The sequence below is a fragment of the Pteropus medius genome, unplaced genomic scaffold, assembly GCF_902729225.1.
Source record: "Pteropus medius unplaced genomic scaffold, Ma_sr-lr_union100, whole genome shotgun sequence".
Lineage (NCBI taxonomy): Eukaryota > Metazoa > Chordata > Mammalia > Chiroptera > Pteropodidae > Pteropus > Pteropus medius.
The window spans coordinates 7,716,130-7,735,640 of NW_024351731.1; the positions used below are offsets into that span (position 1 = coordinate 7,716,130).

Here is a 19,511-nt window from a genome sequence, read left to right on the forward strand (position 1 = left end):
GATGCTGGCAGTTCGTCTTGCGTGGGTCTCTGCTTCCCGCCTTCTAAGGCTGGGTGCCCCCAAATGCACCATTCGTTTTCTCAACTGTTTCTTGGGCTGAGTGGGAACACCGGGATGTGCAAACCTACCTGGGGTCTGCTCCCCACCCCCAACACTTCATTTGTGAAGCTTCCAGAAAGTTCAGCATAGCTCCAGTCCAGCATAAGTCAAAGATTAACCTGTGATTCGGAACAGATGTAATTTCAGGTCAAAATCATGGGTTTAATTTATTGGTTCCAAAGTATTTTTAAACCTACTCTGAAACAGAGTTCTGTAAATTCTTAAAACAAGCCTACTTTTATATTCACTGAAGGCCAAATTGGAAGACATGCTTGAAAGAACGGAACACTCCAGCACGTGCACACCACCCCAGCGGCCCCAGCACACGTGGCACGCATGCCTCCCGTGCCTTCCGTGGGGCCACGCAAGACCAGGCGGCGCTTACGTGGACGCAGGCAAGGGGCCCCCTCCTGAACTTCTGCAGCTGATGACCTTGCCCGGCTTTGAGGGAGGGCCTTGGGGTTACTTCCACTGGACTCCCAATGAACAAGCCATACTAACAGTGGAGAGGAAAAATAATTTCTCAAAGGCTGGAAGGCACAAACGCTTTACCCAGGTCAACAGCCACGGCTGCGTGGTGAACTTGGCTCTTGCAGCAAGAAAGGAGGCGACATGCAAACAGGCGAGCTGGCTGTGCCAAAACGTTTTATTTCATCACACTGAAATTTGATTTCAGTATAATTTTCAAATGCCACAAAATAGTATTCACCCCCCAACCACTTAAAAACGTAAAAACCATTCTTGGCTCTTAGGTCTGTTAAAAGATAACCGAGGTCCATTGACGTTTTGAAGTTTGAGCAAACATGGATTGGAACCGGGCAGCCACACCCAAAGGGGTCTGCACGCGGCAGCAGGAGAGCTGGCTGCTGCACCGGGAAGCCGGGCTTGGGTCTGGGGCTGGTGCGTCTGCTGGGACGGGCTGCTTTGGTGCTGGTCTGTGTACAGGTGTGGACATCAGAGCCACTCAGTTTAATGGCCTGTGTCTGATGCACACGCCACACAAACGCATTTGGCCCACAGGCTGTCACTTAACACCCCCCAATCTAAGACAACACGGTCCAAAGAGACTTGGGTGCTGAAGCAGATTTAAGGTCGAAGCCTCTGGCCCTCCCTGCCTGACCCGAGGTTCCTGTCACGGGAAAGACAGAATGTTGTGCCTGGCATGGAACCTGGAAGAATCCATCCTTTTGTCCCTTGCTACCCCAGGGTGGGGGGCGTGGTCCATGGAGAAGCCTCTCCAGCACACAACAGCACCTAGTGCCAGCAGATGGCGGGAGTATTGCCTGTCCGCTCAGGACCTTGACTCTTGTCCCACTGTTGGATGACCTAAGAAACTTCCAGCCCATTCAGGTGCGGCTCCCCCGGTCCAGGAGTGCAGGTGCTGGCCACCTGGCTGAGCACAGCAGCTGAGGCGGAAACACAGTACCTGTCACCTCTGCACAACTTACAGAGGTCCCTGGTCCTCTTGTACTGGCCCTTCTGGACATGTTCTGGGTGGCACAGGGACAGCTGGAGGGCACAGTCACTGCGACTGAAGTGGGCATGTAGATTTCACGGCGCCCGCGCCAAGTCTGCGGACGACCACAGAGAGCTGCAGCGGCGATCTAAGCGGCAGTGGGCGCTCAGGCTGACCTGCTGTGGGGCTGACTCCCATCCACGTGCTGGGAACAGAAACGCACGGGACTCGGGGTCTTGAACTCTGCTGCTTCCAATGCCACTGGACAGGCCTGGAACCCTCTGGTGCAGATGCAGGGACCATCACTCGCTGTGCCTGATACAAAGCCATGGTTGGCTATGGGCTGTGCCATGCATGGTGACAGTCTGCAAGGTCTCGGAGACCTGTCAAACCAGTGTGAGTGACCCTAGTCGAGTGCTGCAATAGATGCTGAAGTGACCTGTGCCCTCTGGGCTACCTGTTTGCATGTGGGAAAAATGGGCCCCTGATACCAAGGATTGGCTGGTCCCAAGGGGGTAGTACTGGGCAGTGGTCTGTGTGAGGGACTCCAGCCTGGAGCTTGTTCACAGTAGGTGAGTCAAGGACCCTGGGCAGGCCTAGGGTCAGTGAGGCAGGTCAGCCTCACGCTGCGGCTTCGTGACCTACAATCAGAGGCTCGTGAGACAGTGAGTAGACGTGGTCCCAGTCTGCTGGTTAGGTTGGCCAGGGTGGCTAACCCATGTGAAGACTCAAGTTCGGCCAAGAAAACCTCAGGCTGCAGTCCCTGTACACTCTACTGCGCGTGCCACGAATGCCAGGTAGCTGTGACTCATTACTTTGGTCACTTCTCTAGGCTGAGTTGGTAAAAAAGAGTGGAGGGGTGAGGTAACACCCTCACCCTACCTGCTCCCAGCAATCTGCGCGCTGTTTCTCAGCACCCGTGGTGCCTGAGGCGAGGGGACAGATGTGGCCCTACCAACTGTGCCTTCAGCCAGACTCCCAGCCTAGCAGCCTGGGTGGGAGGAGGCTTTTGAGGAAACTGGGCAAACAGTGTGAATGAGACACGCCCTGGCCCCTGGGTGGCGTCTGTGGACTACTGTGAGCGGTGACCAGGGTCTGGGTCTCAGCGAGGGGTGACACAGGGAAGCCTCCCGGCAGTGTGGTTCTTAAAACTACCCTGGAGCAGCACTCAGGCAGCAGGCTCTCGGTTCCAGGGAGGGTACGTGATGTCCCAAAGTCATAGATCAAATCTGAGCTCCTTAAACGGACCTGCACTGACCAGCGTCTATGAAGAAGCTGGCGCTGGGGCCCTGTGACCTTGGGTGGCTCTGATGGGGATGAGGTTTACAGAGGAGGGGCAGATGAAGCAGCAAGAGGGGTTCTCGGCCCTCCTCTCTGCACTTCCGCAAACGCGCGCTCACAGGTGCTCACCCTGATGCCCACCAAGGAGCTGGGGCTGGAGGAAGACACTGGGTGACCTCCCTCCGTGAGCCAGGGGCTGCACGTGCGCAGCGAGGTGTGACATAGGCTTGGCTGAATGGGACGAGGTTGCACATTCAGCAAGTATGCCCACCGCGAGTCCAGATCGCACTGAGTCCATGTCACTAGAGTCGAGGCTGAGGGTGGCTTCGCGCCGCACGGAGGGCGGGGCCTAGCCCACGTGCGTCTTCTGGTGCTGCGTGAGCCTCGAGCTGCGGTTGAAGGCTTTGCCACACTCGTTACACTTGTAAGGCTTCTCTCCGGTGTGGATCCTCTGATGTATGACCAGGTGTGAGCGCCACCGGAATATCTTCTCGCACTGGTCACACCTGTGCAGCTTCTTGGCGGTGCCGACCTTCCTCCGGCCGGCAGGGGCGGAGCCCTCCAGGGCGCTCCCGTACTCGTGGCACCACTGGGCCCGGGTGTGGATGCGCTGGTGCTCGATGAGGTAGGAGCTTCGGCTGAAGGCTTTGCCGCAGTCGCCGCAGCCATAGGGCTTCACGCCGGCGTGGATGATCTGGTGCTGGAAGAGCGTCGAGTTCTGGCTGAAGGCCTTGCCGCACGCGCCACACTTGTAGGGCCGCTCGCCCGTGTGCACGCGCTGGTGGATGGTGAGCTGAGTGCTCATGCTGAAGGCCTTGCCGCACTCAGCACAGCCGTACGGCCGCTCCCCGCGGTGGATGCGCTGGTGGTAGATGAGGCTGGAGCTCTGGCTGAAGGCCTTGCCGCAGTCGGCGCACGCGTACGGCTTCTCGCCCGTGTGGATGCGCCGGTGCTGGATCAGGTGTGAGCCCTGCACGAAGCCCTTGCCGCACTCGTCGCACTTGAACGGCTTCTCCCCGGTGTGAGTCCTCTGATGGCGGATGAGCCGCGAGCTGCACCCAAAGGCCTTGGCGCACTTGTTGCACTTGTACGGCTTCTCGCCGGTGTGTGTCAGCCGGTGCTGACTGAGGCGGGAGACCCACCGAAATGCCTTTCCACACTCGTCGCACCGGAAGGGCTTCTCGGCGGCACGCACACCCGGCCGCGTGGCCAGGCCGGCGCCGCCCAGGGGCCTGGGGCCTGGCGGGGGCTCCCCCGCGTGCACCCGCTGGTGCTGCGCTAGCGCTGAGCTCTGGCTGAAGGCCTTGCCGCACTCGTGGCACAGGTAGGGCCGCTCGCCCGTGTGCGTCCGCTGGTGCCTGACCAGCTGGGACTGCTGGCTGAAGGCCTTGCCGCACTCGGGGCAGCCGTAGGGCCGCTCCCCTGTGTGCACGCGCTGGTGGTGGATGAGGCTGGAGCTCTGGCCGAAGGCCTTGCCGCACTCGGAGCACCGGTAGGGCTTCTCGCCCGTGTGCACGCGCTGGTGCTGGATGAGCTTGGAGCTCAGGCGGAAGGCCTTGCCACACTCGCCGCACTTGAACGGCTTCTCCCCGGTATGGATCCTCTGATGCTGACTGAGCTGCGAGCACAGCCTGAAGACCTTCCCGCACTCCGCGCACGCGTACGGCTTCTCGCCACCGCAGGCGCTCCGGGGTGGGCCCTGCGGGCAGCCACAGACCTTTGTCTGGCAGTCCCGACACCTGGGAAGCTCGGCCCGAGGCAGACCGACATCCGATGTGGACGTCCTGCCACACACCGCACACCTCCAGGCCACCCCCTCTGCTGTCCCCCCTCGACCTCTGCCAGGCAGACCGCCCAGCACGCCAGGCCCCTGCGTGCCCTCCTCGGTGAAGGGCGTCCTGGGAGCCACAGTCCCCGAGTGCACGCGCTGTCTCTGGAAGAGGGAGCTTGACTGATGCTCTGGCCAGGCCCCAGAACCAGAGGCGTCTCCAGTGGCAGAACTCGGAGGGAGACCCTGTGAGGGGACTCTGACTTTCGCTGCTTGGGATTCTGACTGTGGACCGTCCATGTCCTCACAGGCCCGCTCGCTCTCAGTGCTATTTGCAAAGCCTGAAACAAACAGGAAAAATGGCGCCCGTCAGTCCGGTGCTCCGAGGAAGGGCAGGCAGGGGGTGGGGTGGGGCCGTCCCTGGGAAGTGAGCTCCCTCCCAGGACACCCCAGAGGGAAAGACATCCAACTGGGTTCCATTGTACTTGTGCTTGGTGCTGTCACTCAAGCCATGTACCTGGCAGAGTGCTTAGAGCCACTGTCCCGCAAGGGGCCACGTCCCTGCTCGCAGGTGTCTCCTGCGGGGACGTGGGGGCAAGGAAATGCCATGAAGCAGCAGCAAAGCATGCCTGGGGGCGGGAAGCTCAGTGAGAGGTGGGTTAGGCTGAGGGGTCATGGGTCCCCGGACACAACGTTGGGGTGGAGGAAAGAAGCGTTTACAGCCATGGGCATGGGCTGTGCAGGTGCCAAGAAGGACAAGGCACAAGAACTGCTGAGAAGTGACAGCAGCCAGCCCTAAAGGGCTGGGCACTAGCCTGTCCACTGGGCATGCTTCTGGGGGGGACCCTAGGCCTGAGCTCAGCTCCTGCCAGCTGCTGACAAGCCACCCCCTCCAAATCATGCCTGACCATGTCCCTTACCCAGCTGTCCCTCAGCTTCTGAGTGACCACACCCATTGGCCCACCTGGACTTCCCACTGTGAGCTTCTGGGGGTCTGCCTGCCCATGCCTGCCCCCCACCTTCCCTCTGGACTGTCCAAATAAGCATCACCTCCTTCCTCCTCTGCTGTCCCAGGAGGTGCCTTTGCTGAGGTTGGACTTGTCCCTGTCACACCCAGGGCCACAACCAGGGCAGAGCCACCCCGGTGCTGCCCCACACTGAAGCCCAGGCCCAGGAACAGTGCTCTGCTGGCCCGCCACATCAGTGTCAGCTACAGGGACCTGATCTGTCGGTCCTGGCGAGCAGAAGGGGCTGCCATGCACTGGCCCTCTGCGCACGAGGCAGGTTCCCGCTCGTTCCTCCCTTAGTCCTCACGATGACCTGATGGGGTCAGCAGTAGAGTCACCACCCCACAGATAAGGGGCTTGTGGCTCGAAGAGGTTAAGTAACTCACGCACAGTTGCACAGTGAATGTGAGGTTCAGGAATGGACCAAGTCTGGTCCCCCAAACACACGCCCTTTCAATGTCTCTGCCCTTAAGACGTGGGACATCTCCCATCTGGTCCTCACTGTGTCTCCTTCTCTGCAAACATGACGCCGGCAAACCTGCCCCTTGACAGGGCAGGGTGGCCATACGGCGCTGGCTGGCTCAGCCCTTTGCCCGGGCCGCCCTCTGCTGTACAGGTGAGAAAGCAGAAAAGCACTGCCCACTTCTGCCTGCAGCGTGGATGCTGATGCCCCTGGGGACAGTCATGGGAGAGCGGGCAGGACGCCTGCACAGCCAAACCAGCCTGAAGCTCTGGCCTCTTGCTGCACGAGACAGGAGGTGACCCCATGTGCAGAAGTGGCCACGGCGCTGCTGCAGGGGGAGGGCATCACGACCCACCAGCTGCTCCGGCTACTGGACCCAGCAGCTACGTGACGAAGGTCCCACCTGTACAACATGCCCCAGCACCAGCCGTCCATGGCTGGAGGCCTCTCGTCCGGCTCAGCTTGCCACTCGCTCCCTCCCTTCAGGCCACGTCATGCCTAGACACAGAACAGCCCGCTTCTTCCCGTCTCACTCACCAGAGTTTCCTCTGACAAAGACCCTCCCTGACCAGGCCTCACCAGTGGTCTACAGCAGCTCAAAGCCACATCCCTAGGATGACGCCTGCCCCTAAGCAATTGCCTGAAGAAACTCAGGGCCACCACAAAAATCTACTGCTTGTCCTGGCCACACCCAAGGACAGGCTGTCGCCCAGCCTCTGTAGGAGGGCAGGGTCCAACTTCCACAAGCACTGGTCTGCAAGCCCCGGTGGCGCCGCATGGCCCTGGCCTGCCGCTGCTGAGATCCATCACACTGCAGGCTCTGTTGAGCCCCTCCCCGCGACAAATGGAGGCTGAGTCAGTTCAATCCCTGTTGCGGTCATTACCACTTTAGCTATGACACTGCGCACAGAGCTCTCGGGGGCTGTAGCGAGGGCAGGGCAGTGCACGTTCTGGGGACAGTGGTGGCTGTGACAGGGGCAGCCGCAGGCCCTGCCCCCTACCACCACTCCGGGCCGATCCCGGGGTATCTGCTGCACCAGCCCGGCCAAGTCTCTGGGCACTGGCATGTTTCTGACGTGTTCCACACGCCTTCGTCCCTGGGACTCCGTGAGCAGCTCTAGGTCTGTCTCGTCACTACGAAGAGCATCCGCTGCATGGAAACCCCCGAGCTAGAGAATTTGCCGACCCCACTGGCTTTTCCCCATGGCGCCCACTGTGAAATCTCCCCTCCACCTGGAAATATTTAATGGGGACTGGCTTTTAACTGGGCGACACTTTTACTTCTTCGCAAGAAGGGTCAGAAAGGGGCCTGAACAGAAAGGCAGGCCCTTCAATTCTGGAGCCAAAGATGCTGCAGAATGGGCTGAAGGTTCCTGGCACACCTGCGCACACCTGCGCACACCCGTGCTGCCTCCCGCACACCAGTGTGAAGAGGCCTGAGACACGCGCTGACCTGTTTTAAGGATGCAGCCTCTGGGCCCTTCGAGGCAGGCAGAGCGCAACTCTTCACTGTCACAATTCTGGTTCTCCTATTTGCTTCCAGACGTCCCGAGAGACGTGGCATACGGGGACAGGCCCTGCGCTGCTGCAGTGACCGGGACACAGCAGTGAGGATAAGGATTTCCTTTCTGTGGTCAAGACGCGTGCGAACCCACCTCCTTGACCCGAGCGGGCGACATGTCTGCCAGGGGGGCTCAGACACGGCCAGAGGCAACAGCCTCTCCCTGATACAGGAGCTGATGCCACAAGCAGGCAGATGCCCACTGTGGGCTGACTGTGCCCCAAAAGGGTATGCTGACACTCCAGCCCAGGACCTCAGAATACGAACTTATTTATAGACAGGAAGGCTGAGATGGAGTTCAGATGAGGCCACACTGGGGTAGGGAAGGCCCGAGTCCAACATGACTGGTGCCTTGAATAACGTGCTGTGACAATGGAGGGCTAGAGTGGTGCGGCCGCGAGGAACACCTGGGCACCCAGAAGCTGGAGGAGGCAGAAGGGTCCCTCCACCACAGGTTTTGGAGGGACACGACCTACTGAAGCCTTGACTTCAGGCCTCTGGCTCCAGGACTGTTGACTCAAACCTGCGGTTTGCGGTGCTTCGGCAGAGCAGCCCTGGAGCCTGACCTGAGAGCTGGGGTCACCTGGGGTCCCAAGAAGTTCTGGGGGCTCTCAGGGAAGGCGAGGATCACCTGAGGCTGCTCGGAACCAAGCCTACTGCTTCCCCTACGCTGTGTTTGCACCTTTGCTTAGTAAGAGTCGTGGTGAAATTAGAAATCGAACATGATGTGGTCCCGCTGTAACACACAGGAGTTCTGTGTCCTTCCTTTCCTGCGGTTTCATCACTCCTGAGGCAGCTCTGTGACTGGCTGTGGCCTCCAATGTGTACAGGCAGCCCAGGGTCCACGGCCAGCCTCCCACCCTCCGCCCTCGCCGGGCACAGGTTCTCGGCCACACGGCCAAGCCTCACCTGTCTGGGGGGTCCTTGGTGCCTCTCTCCTCTCTGCTCCCTGCAGGTCGAGGACCCACGGCTCCTGCCCCTGCTCCAGCCGGGAGATCAGCTCAGGCTTGAAGACCAGAAATCCTGCTGTCAAGGTGGCAAAGAAGGACACCACACTGGCGTGGCTGGGGATGCAGCTCAGGGCTCAGACCCCCTGGTTTCCAGGAATAAAGGGCCAGAGGCTGCTGACACAGGCAGAGCCTCTGAAGAAAGCATCAGAGGCTGAGGGTCTGGGCATGGCGGTCCTCTCTGGCTCAGTCCAGCTCCTGAGGCTGGACAGCGAAGGATGCCTGGACTCTCAGCCCATCCCCGTATGCCTCAGGGCCAGGATCCCTGAGGACCCTGCGACCAAGGAGTCTGCAAAGAATAGGCTGCTCCACCCCAGGAAGAGAGAAGCCAGGCACTGCCAGCATGCGCCTCACTGCAGGGAGCAGGGACACTCCCAGGGGTAGGGGTGGTTAGGGAGCAAGACAAAAGCAACAACAAAAATCAGCCAACAAATGAAACGGATTTGCAGTCAGAGGCACTCAAGTCCAATCCTCACCCCGCTGCCCCCAGCCTCCCGCCCTCGCACAAAGCCCTGGGAGCCTGTGCAGGCAGGCAAGTGGTGGAGACCTGTGGGTGCCCACCTGGCACCCATCTTCCGGGGCCACCAGCCCCGTGCTGTGGGGCAGCAGTGTGGAGTGCTCCCAGCCCACCCACGGGCCCTCTGGCTGGAGTGTCCCTCAGGCTTCCGGCCGCAGGGGTAGAGCAAGGCAGGCAGAGAGACCCTAGGTCAAGGGCCTCACGTGTGGCCCTCCTACACTCGACAGGAGACACGTATTCTCTGCAAGCACACAGAGAAACAGAGGGAGACCTGGTGTGAGCCACAGAACAGCACCACCACAGCCTGCACCCAACCCAGATGGAACTGGACACCAAGGCGACCGCAACAGGTATCTCTGAATTATGATCAGCTTGGAGACCAAGTTATGAGTCACTAAGTTGCAGCCATATTCACTAGCAGTCAAAATCTGCAGGAGGCAGTTGAGGCAGTGCTTAAAAACAAAACCTTACATTTTAAAGTAGTTACTACAAGTAAAAATGTAAAAACACAAGTGAGGTAATATTAAATTCAAGAAGTTGGGAACAAAACAGTACAGCACACCCAAATAAAGAAAGAGGAAAAAAATAGTAAAGGCAGGGCAGGAGCCAACGAAACAGAGAACAAAGACATACACACGCCGCCACCACCAAAAACGCCGAGCAAGACCAAAAGCTGCTTGTTTGAAAAGATGAACACAGCAGTCCTGTGGCAAGACTGATCGAGACCCGCTTAAAAAATAAATAAATAAATAAAAATTGAGGACAACACGGCAAAAAGATCCTGCCAAGAATTTAAATTCTTGAAAAGGAAACATTATAAAAATAGAACTTAAAAATAAAGAGAATTGTAAACAAATCCATTTATAAAAGCTGAAACTTTAAATAAACAGATCGATCCACAGGAAAACTAAAAATGACAGAACTAACACAAGAAAAAATTCAAAATCCTGACAGACTGGTAAGCATTAAAAAAATGTTAAATGCTGGTGTGAGACCTTCTGTCCCCAAGGGCCCAAGGTCAGGAAGGTGGTACAGGTGAGTTCCGCCAAAAACATAAAAAGGTTCAATTAATTCCATCTATACAAATTCTTCCAGAAAAATAAGGAAGAGAACAAAGAAGCTATTTCTAGTTTGAATTCTATTTCCTACAGCAAGTTCGTCTATTAGCCCAGACAAAAAAGGGGGCTTCATTACCTCCCAGAAGTCCACCTACCCGTGAGGATTAAACCATGTTCCGTGTGCAAAGGTCAGAGCCCGCCCGGCTCACCACAACCCCTCCCGGGCTCACAGGCCCAAGGGCCCCATAGCCGGAGAGGGCTTGACTGCATGGCCACCATATCCCCAGCCTCTCGCAGATGCCTGGCAGGTGGGCGCTGATGGATGACGCAGAGCGGAGAGGGCCCCGAGGTACAGGCTCACCTAGTCCGGCCACACTGCTGTGGTTCTCCAGCATCACCTCCTTGTAGAGGGCCCTCTGGCCAGGGTCCAGACACTGCCACTCCTCCCGCGAGAAGTGCACAGCCACATCACCAAACGTCACAGCCTCCTGAAAGGACATACGCCAGCATCCCCGGGTGCCAGCCCCATTGTGGCGCTGCCTCATGGTGTGTCAGGCATGCGCACCACAGGGCTGGGGGAGAGAGTCGCCAGGCCCCTGGGCTCTAAAATCAAGGGGCGGGGTGGCACGGAGGAGGTGGAGGGACCCAGACCATGGAGACCTCCAACCCTCCCCTGAGAGCCGCAGGAGGCCCCAGTCCGGGCCGGGGTCTGTTCACTGTCTTAGGCAAGGGCCTGAGCCTGGCAAGGGCCGCTGCGAGGGGCCGAGGCAGGATCTAGGCCCAAGCCCAGTGGGTAGGGGGTGTACCCAAAGGAGGCAGAGACCCTCACAGGACGTGGGAGGCAACGAGGCAGGCAGACTCCTACCATGAGGCTCGGCTGGGGAGCATCCACGCGTCCTAGCCAAGAAACCTGTTGGCAGTTATGAGGGTCAGAGGTCAGGATGCTGGAGGCCCTCCCACACTTGTTTCCAGGCTAATCCAGGGGACACTGTGTTCTCCAATCCTTTACCTCCACCCCCAGATGTTCTCTAGCAGGGACACAGAGGGTGGGGGCAAAGAGGCCACAGCACTTGGGGGTCTGATCCGAGGCTTCCTTCATCTTTCAGAGCCTGTGGCATTTGTGACTCGTACCACAATACTAAAGAGGTGGTTGCTACGCGTGCCAGGTGCTGGACTAAGCAATGAGGATGCAGCAGTGAACAACGCGCAAGCACTCTGCCTTCGTGAAGCAATCTACTGGAGGAAAAAACTGAGTAACCATAGGAATAAATGCAAAATTACAACTGTGATAGTACCTAAATACAAGGAACTCTGAAAGCATTTCAACTAGGAAACTTAGTCAGATGGGTCACTTCTCAGAGGCGCTAACTAGGCCAAAATGATGGAGGTGGCGAAGGCACTCCAGGCAGCAGGAACAGCATGTGCAAAGGGTCTGAGACAGGAAAGCATGGGGCTGAATGAGCTAGTGGGTCTGGATCACAGAGGCTGGAGTAGACAGGAGCCTGACAACGCATCGCTGGGCAAAGAGGAGCGGATACAGGAATTCCAGCCGCCCCCCCTCACCCCTATGTATCTCCCTAGTAGGTCAGAGTGAAAAGTAGACTTCCCAGTAGAGCTTTCGGCTCAAAAAAGGTAGATAGTGGGCGGACGGCCCAGGCTGTGGGCACACAGCGAGGCTGAGCCGGGCAACAGTGACCACTGTCGGGTGGGCCCCCACTTGGGCTTTGCATCCTGGGTCCCCAGTAGAGACCGGCAGGCCCTGAGCAGCAGCCAGAATCCTATGCACCCAAGGCACAGTCTTTTTACCGCTGTCACTAAGTCTAGCTCTTCCAGGGGCAGTAAGTGAGGGAAAACGGGGGCCCTAAAGGAGGGTGGCTATGCAGGAAGGACAATCAAGGATTCCCCTAGAGCAGGCTGGAGGGAAGGCCGCGGCTGGAGCCTGCGGGCAGCGAGGCTAACCACGCGGCCAGGCCTGCGGGACTCGGCCTGACGCCTCCCGCCTCCACCGGACAAGGCGGCCGCTGCTCGACCACCTTCCCTGCCAGGCGCTCACGGCCTCTGCAAGCCTCCCTCGCCACCCGAGCTTCCCGCTGAGAGGCCCGGGGAGCGCAGGACCCACAGCCCTAGAGGAGGGGAGAAGCGAGGACTGGCTGCGGCCAACCCGCCAGAGGGCGCGGCCACCGCCCGACTCACCGTCCCCGAGGACCGCGGGTGGCTCGAAACGCGCGGCGACGCCGGAAACGGGCCCCGACGCTCGCGTCGGCTCCGTCCCACAGACTTTCCGGCCGTTCTGGGCGGCCTGGAGGCTCGGCCGTCTCGGTGGTCCGCAGGGCGCCGGAGGTGGGGCGGGGCCAGAGCGAGAAGGAGAGGACAGAGCCCAGGGGGGCGGAGCCGGGGCCAGAACCTGGGAAGGGCGGAGCTCAGGAAAGAGGCGGGGCCGGAGCCGCTAGGGGCGGGGCCAGGGCCCAGGGAAAGGACGGGGCCGGCGTCCCAACCCGGTGAGGGAGTGGGCCCTGATACGGTCTGGGCGTCTGGCATCATGGGAGGTTGTGGCCCCGGAGGCCAATAGGCGGAAGGGGCTCTCGGCGAAGCGTGCGTGGAGTCAGAGGGTCGCCCGCGCCAGGCCCCGCGCAACTCGGATCACGTCTGTGTGCGCCGGTCCCCGCACTGGATTTGTGCCCGGGCCTTTCTGCAGCAGAAGGCACCCGCTGGGCAAGTTTCAGGTACGGGGACTGCGGAGACACACCCTCCTAGGCCCTGCTCCGGGGCGGAGAGGCGGTTGGGGAGAGCGGCCAGCTGTGGGGGTGGGGTCGGAGGGGCTGTGTGGAAAATGCAGGTGTTCTCGGGGTGACGAGGCCTGCGCGCAGTACAGAGACCTCTTAAGCACCACTGCTGGGCTGTCTGCAGGGCGCTCTTCCCGAGGCCCCACCTCCTCCCGTTCCTGACCCGTATGCGACTTTTCTCCAACTCAAACCTGAGATCAAGACAGAGCCTGCGATGTTTCCATCCTGTATCTCTCTTCTGTGCTCAACAAAGAACACAGTGCTCCATAGACAGAAACCTGTGTGAAAGACCGACTAACTTCTGGGTCAGCAAACTTATTTTTCTCCAAAGGAAAATAAAAGCTTGAAAAACGGGATTTCCAGAAATGAAACTTTCCTTTACTAAGAATGGAAGTACAAGCTTCACAGTATGGAACCAAATATGGAAAAATATGGCTGAAGTGGGATTCGGAGATGCACCTTTTACAAAATTCACTTTATCAGATGTCACTAATATTTTGGGGGTTCTTTTCCAAGAGGAAAGCTGCTTCCTATTAGTGTCCATTTGAATACTGCGTTTGAAAATGTCAGGGCTCACAACCTTTAGGATGGCTACTATAAAAAGAAAAAAAAAACAATTAACAGCATTAGCAAGGATGTGGAGAAATTGGAACCTTTGTGCACTGTTGATGGTAATGTAATGGTGCGGCTACTGTATGGAGGGTCCTCAAAAAAGTAAACAGAATTACCATATGACCCAGCAATTCCTCCTCTGACTATATACGAAAAATAATTGAAAGCAGAATCTTGAAGATGTATTTATACACCCATGTTCATGGCAGCATTATTCACACTAGCCAAAAAGTGGAAGCAATCCAAGTGTCACCAGATGGATAAAAGGATAGACAAAAAGTGGTCTTAGCTATGCAATAGAATATTGCTCAACCTTCACAAAGAAATTTTGTAACGAGCTACAACGTGGATGAAACTTGAAGACATCATGCTAAGTGGAATAAGTCACAAAAAGACAACTACTTTATGATTCCACTGATATGAGGTATCAAAAAGAGTCAAAATTAGAAAGCAGGATAATGGTTTCCAGGAGCTGGGAGAGGGGCGAATGGGTAGTTATTGTTCAATGGAGACAGTTTGTTTCGCAAGATGAAGAGTTCTGGAAATGAATGGTGATGATGACTGCACAGCAATGTACTTATACAACAATATACTTAGTACCACCAAACTGCACACCTAAAAGTGGGTAAGATGACAAATATTGTGTGACACATATTTTACTACAATAAAAAAAAATGGAGAAAAAAGTCAGGGCTGAAAATTGGCTTTCTCTGTGATTTTATCCTTTCCCTCACACCAGCCTCCTGCTTCTCGCCACTACCCCCTTTCAAATTTTCTGAAACTTAGAGTTCACCTTTATCAGCGACCACTCTCTAGCTCCATATCCTAAGAATCGCTCTATCGATTGAACCCTTAGCTTTGTGGCACATTTGTCCTCAATGGTCCCATGAGGTGAGGGTCACCATTACTCAGATGAGAGCTCTTCCACCTGAGTCAGACCCCAAATCCCTGTGCCCTCACCTGCCCCACAGTCTCCAGATCTTGTTGTAGAGTCCAGTGTTTCTGTGGGCCCTTTACTTCCCTACCTTCTTGCTTTCTTTTACCCTATTTTCTCGATTTGGGGACAAGTGGAGAACTTTCAAATTCACAGACATTGATGTAAATCTGAACACTCCCTTACCACTTAAGTATTTCCATTAATTCATAACAGGAAGGGTGCTGTCTGTGTCTCCCGGTTTTGTTTTCCCCAGTGGGGACTGATACGGACAAAACATCTCTAAATGCTCCAAGCCTGTACAGCTGGATGGGGATGGCTCTTGAGGAAGTGACTTTGGAGCCTCTGTTTGCTCAAGTGCAGGAACACAAGGTCAGGTCCCAGGCGGGGCACCTCCTATAGCAAAGCAGGAGTCCTTCCCAAGGAGGAAAGTGATGAAATAAGACACACTGATATGAGTGAGTCTGGGACAGGACACTGGGGAGAATTGAGGTGGGCGTCATTCTTTGTCACACATTCAACCATATTGTGGGGAAGGGCTCAGGAACTTGGTTTGTGAGCAGCCATTCCCAGAACCCCGAGACTTTGTGGCAGCAGAGCACCTGTGCAGCTTCTTTGTGAGGCTCTGATTTATAGTTTCCGCGAGGAACAAGTTTCAAAATCCATTACTGGAATCCACAGGCAGGGAAAGGCGAGGAGGTCGTGACGGGTCCTAGCTGCACCACAGACAGGCTCTCAGGGGAATGTCGGGACAGAGCAATGGGGGCGGGCAGGAGGCGTTGCTGGTCGCTCCCGTGGCCTTGAGACCTCCACTCTCCCGAGAGCTGGGGTGCCACAGGACCACGTGCCAGCAGAGGAAAACTCCAGTTCTCTCCACTCACCTTCCGCACGGAATCACCCGAACACTCTCTTGCTTTGGACTTTGAGAACGCAAGACCCTGGCGACGGCCCCGGCGCACACTGTGTGGTACCACACCACCGGCCTCCTCGCCGCTGGGGCTTCAGCACTGCGGACAGCGCCTGCAGCCAGAGGGAGGAGGACAAGGTGCAGGGTCGGAACACGGCTCTGTTCAGGCCCTATGTGGAGTGCAGGAACTCGGGGGCACGGAGAGAATGTCAGGCAGCCTAAGGGAACTTTCACGTGGCATTCCGGAAACCAGACTATTTTCTTACTTTTCCCCTGGAGTCTTCGCAGGACGACAGCTTATAGAGCAAGGGCTAACTTTCAGACCCGCAGTTGGAGGAGCGGTGTGCAATATGGCGCAGCGGGTTCAAAGTTAACGAGAGCACAGCGAGCAGCGTTGGGAGAGCATGCTGGTCAGGCGAGGGGATGCATCCCGCTCACGCTTGCTGCTCCAGGTCCACTCCTCTCCCACCTCTGCACCCCATCTCCGCCCAGGTCCACTGTCAATGGACTTCCATGACTTCAGACTTTCAGTTCCGTTGGGCCAACGGAAGCCCCCGCAGGAGACTGGAGGGTGGGAAGGGAGTGAGGTCAGGGACCTGGAATCACCTGGACACTGAAACCTCGCAAAAACTCCAGTCCTGAGAAAAGAACCAGTGTCTCAACCTTTGGCTTTCAAGTTTACAGAGAACGCTAACAGGGATGAACGCCCTGCTCATCCCTGCGTGGAAGGACACTTTCATGTACTTGTGGAAAAGCCAAGGTGCAGAAAGTCGTGGTTCAGTCAGGGTCCACCTGAGAAGCAGAACCAGTAGGAGGTAAGCAGCTGCAATCATGAGGGTTGCTAAACAAATTCCAGGTCCTCAGAGCAGTGCCTCAGAAGGGCAAGAGCACCAGCTGATGCTTCTCCACAGGCAGGGGTCTCAGAGAAGCCTAAGCTTTTAAAAGCCTTCTGACTGATTAGGTCAGGCCCACCAGGATCATCTCCCTTTAACTTAAAGTCGACTGGTTGGTCTGTTAACCACATCAGCAAAATCCCTTCACAGCAGCACCTACGTCAGCATCTGACTACTGGGGAGAAGGTGTGTGAGCTACAATCTGCTGTCACCCCCCTTTCCTTCCTCATAACTGTTTCTCCAGAATCCATCAGAGAGAATTCTGGTGGCCACAATTCAGCCCAGCAAGTAGATACTCAAAGCCATTGCAGACACGTGTGGGAGAAACCTGTTTGTAAAAATGAAGGCACAAGTATATTGAGTGTTTGAAATGCAGAGGAAAAAGCCAGAGTTAGCCACCCAAACTATTCACAGGGGTGTGTCTGGGAGCTGGGGAGGGGGAGAAAGGAGAAAAGAAAGGAGAGGGGCTTTTCCTATTTCTACTGAGGTTTTGTTGTTGTACTATAAACATGTGTTGTCTACAGCCATGCCACCCTGAACGTGTCTGATCTCGTCTGATCTCCAAAGCTAAGCAGGGTCGGGCCTGATTAGTACTTGGATGGGAGACCACCTAGGAATACCAGGTGCTGTGGGCATTTAAATAAATAAATAAAGGTGTTACTTCAGCAACTTAACCAAAGTAAAGAAAATTTTATAAAATTTTGGAGTGTGAAAGGCCTTTGTAATTATATCAGAACAGATGGTCTTGGCTGCAGGGGAAATGTATTTTTGTATTAAAAACCTTATAATTAAAAGTGAAGAAAGCACTGGGGAAATAATTGTAACATATCACAGCCTCAATTCTCATGCAGCTCTCTCCCAACACCTGTGGTCGCATCGCAACGGAGGGGATGGAGATATTGAAGGGAAAGGGGTTGGAATTCAACAGGGAGGTCTGGTAAACCCAGTAACAGTGGTGCAAGAGTGTACTGGGAATGGCCAAGAAACACAAATAAAAAAGAGAGTGGCATTTTTCATGATTAATAACAGACCCTCCCCTCCCCGAGTACCCTGGACCTGGAAAATCCAACTCAACCCCTAAGAAGTAGTCTTGAATATAAGCAAACATGCACACGTTGCTGTGGGGTCAACGATAAATGAAAATGTGGGGAATATGAGATCTGACAACTGATGAGAGAGCTGCTAAATAAACCACATAAGGTGGCAGACATACATGGACATCGTCCAAGCAGTAGGTACAAAATACTAAGGAACGTAAAACCCCAACTGGCAAAACAGTAACTATACACGTGCATTAGAAAGAGTCTAAGAAAATACACCAAAATCACGGCATCGATTTCTAGAGAGTGAGACAAATGGCAATTTCTTACATTCCTTGTTTTAAGATTTCTGCATTTTTCTAGCCCTCTACATTAACTTTATGTTTAGGGAAAAAAGTGTGTTGATTAAAAGCTACACAATCACAGATCATGTCCTCAGCTTGGCTCAGGGCTTGCAGCTCCCTCCCCAACACACGTCTTGTACCATGCCACAGAAGCCTGTCAGAGTTCTTGGTGTTGCGGGGAGGCTGATGGAGAGGAGGGGCTGCTACGATGGCCTCCATGGACAGCAGGCCCTGGGGGGCGGGGTGTCTCCCCAGCGAGTACCTTCTGCCAACAAGCCAGTGAAGGCAGGTCACACCCAGCCTGGCTGGGGCTCCAGAGGTGCTGCTGGGGAGCCTGTCCGAGTCCTGACACCAGCCACCGCCCCACCTCCTGCTCTGTCTCAGTCCATCCAAGCGACTTCCCAGCATCCCCTGGCCAGGCACTGGCACACCTGTACGCCCTGTCCCTTAAAGGGGCCCCGGAGGGGGATGCACTCAAGGGCCCTGGGCCTGAGGGGCTGCTGATCTGACCCACCCTCAGGCCTGCCCTTCAGTTGATAACTCTGGGTCCCCTGGGGAAGGCACCCCTCAACCAGGCCCCACAGTCCTGCCTGCTTAGAGGACACTCTCTTGAGAGAGGATTGCTTGATTCCTGCCTCTCTTGGAATCTGGAAGTATAAACAGAACAAGGAAGGATCATGCTGGAGAGGCGGGTGAGGGGCAGGAGGGGGAGGGCACCCGCTTGGTCTAAGGATTGTGGGGGTGGGCTGGGTGCAGGAGGAAGACCTACAAGATGTGGGGTGCCTCATCCTTTGCTCCACTCTCCCTCGGAGCACTCACCCGCAGCTCATTCATTCAGGACACAGCGGGGTCCTGCCTGTGCAGGCCCCCTCTCCAGCCCCAAGCCAAGCCCTGGCATGCCAGCCACAGGGGACGGGGAGGATCAGAGCACCCTCCTCACACACCCACTGTTCCCAGAGCTGGTCCTTGGGGACCAGCAGTATGGGAGCTCACGTACTTGGTCTCCTTGGACAAGTCAGTTCTGGGTGACCTTGGACTACAAGGAAGGCATTTGGTAGGAAATGTGGCCCTGCAATGAGGGGCTAAATGACTGCGTGAGCACCTAGGGCCTCCCTGTGCCTTGCACTCACCTGGGCTGGCTGGCCTTGGTTGCTTGTTCGCTTGCATGTCAGCCAGCTGCACAACCGATGCCCCTGGCTTCGCCCCTTGCTCCAAGAGGGAGATCATCGCTGGTCTGGCAACAGGAAAGCCTACACCCAGGGAGCAGAATGGCATGCGTTAGTGGGCAGGAGGGAGGAAGGAGGCTATTGTTTGCCTGGAGGCCTCAGGGCACGCAGCGCGGGAAGGTGCTGGGAGGAGGTCGGGAACACCTACTTGCCCAGGAGCGGGGCAGCTAGGTGGCCATGGGAGATAGAGTGGCCTTCGGCGTCCCCTCCCAACATGTCTGACCTCACATTTGGAAAGGACGCTACTCCCCGATGCAGCTGGTGGAAGAGGCAGGCTTGTCTCTGAGCCCAACGCCAGGACCAACAGGCGTCTCACTCACAGAAGCCGCCTGCACGTAGCCCTGCAGCATCGCGTCCCTGTACAGCGCCTGCTGGCCGGGGGCCAGGAAACTCCACACTGTCGTGAAGTTCGCGGCGTCGTCTTCGAACGTCTTGGGGAGGCCTCCGTGAGGGCGGGGCGCCCGCCACCCTCCTCCAGGGCCCGCCCACACGACGATCCCACGGTGGGAGAGCCGCTGGCTGGCCAGACTTCCGAACCTCTCAGGTACAGCGGGC

The 19,511-nt window shown here is 56.5% G+C and overlaps 1 protein-coding gene, 1 long non-coding RNA gene and 1 pseudogene across 10 annotated transcripts; 2 read left to right on the forward strand and 1 right to left on the reverse strand.

Annotated features, from left to right (window-relative positions):
- Window positions 1-726: 726 nt before the first annotated feature.
- ZNF7 (zinc finger protein 7) lies at window positions 727-19,481 on the reverse strand. Of its 9 annotated transcripts, none has more exons than XM_039846150.1 (8): window positions 19,185-19,481; window positions 18,861-18,980; window positions 12,411-12,621; window positions 11,227-11,450; window positions 11,083-11,127; window positions 10,579-10,705; window positions 8,545-8,661; window positions 727-4,945 (listed from the first exon to the last, which is right to left on the reverse strand). In XM_039846150.1, the coding sequence occupies exons 4-8, from the start codon at window positions 11,314-11,316 to the stop codon at window positions 3,186-3,188; spliced, it is 2,139 nt and encodes a 712-aa protein (XP_039702084.1). In that variant the 5' UTR covers window positions 11,317-11,450; window positions 12,411-12,621; window positions 18,861-18,980; window positions 19,185-19,481; the 3' UTR covers window positions 727-3,185. The 9 variants fall into 9 exon arrangements, with proteins under 9 accessions (XP_039702084.1, XP_039702082.1, XP_039702083.1 ...); XM_039846148.1 differs by having other exon boundaries at window positions 19,180-19,481; XM_039846149.1 differs by having other exon boundaries at window positions 19,105-19,481.
- LOC120588858 (uncharacterized) lies at window positions 12,733-14,894 on the forward strand. The gene is made up of 2 exons (XR_005649334.1): window positions 12,733-12,940; window positions 13,125-14,894. It is a non-coding gene; the product is annotated as an uncharacterized LOC120588858 (long non-coding RNA).
- On the forward strand, window positions 16,863-16,981 carry LOC120588881 (uncharacterized; annotated as a pseudogene).
- Window positions 19,482-19,511: the final 30 nt, after the last annotated feature.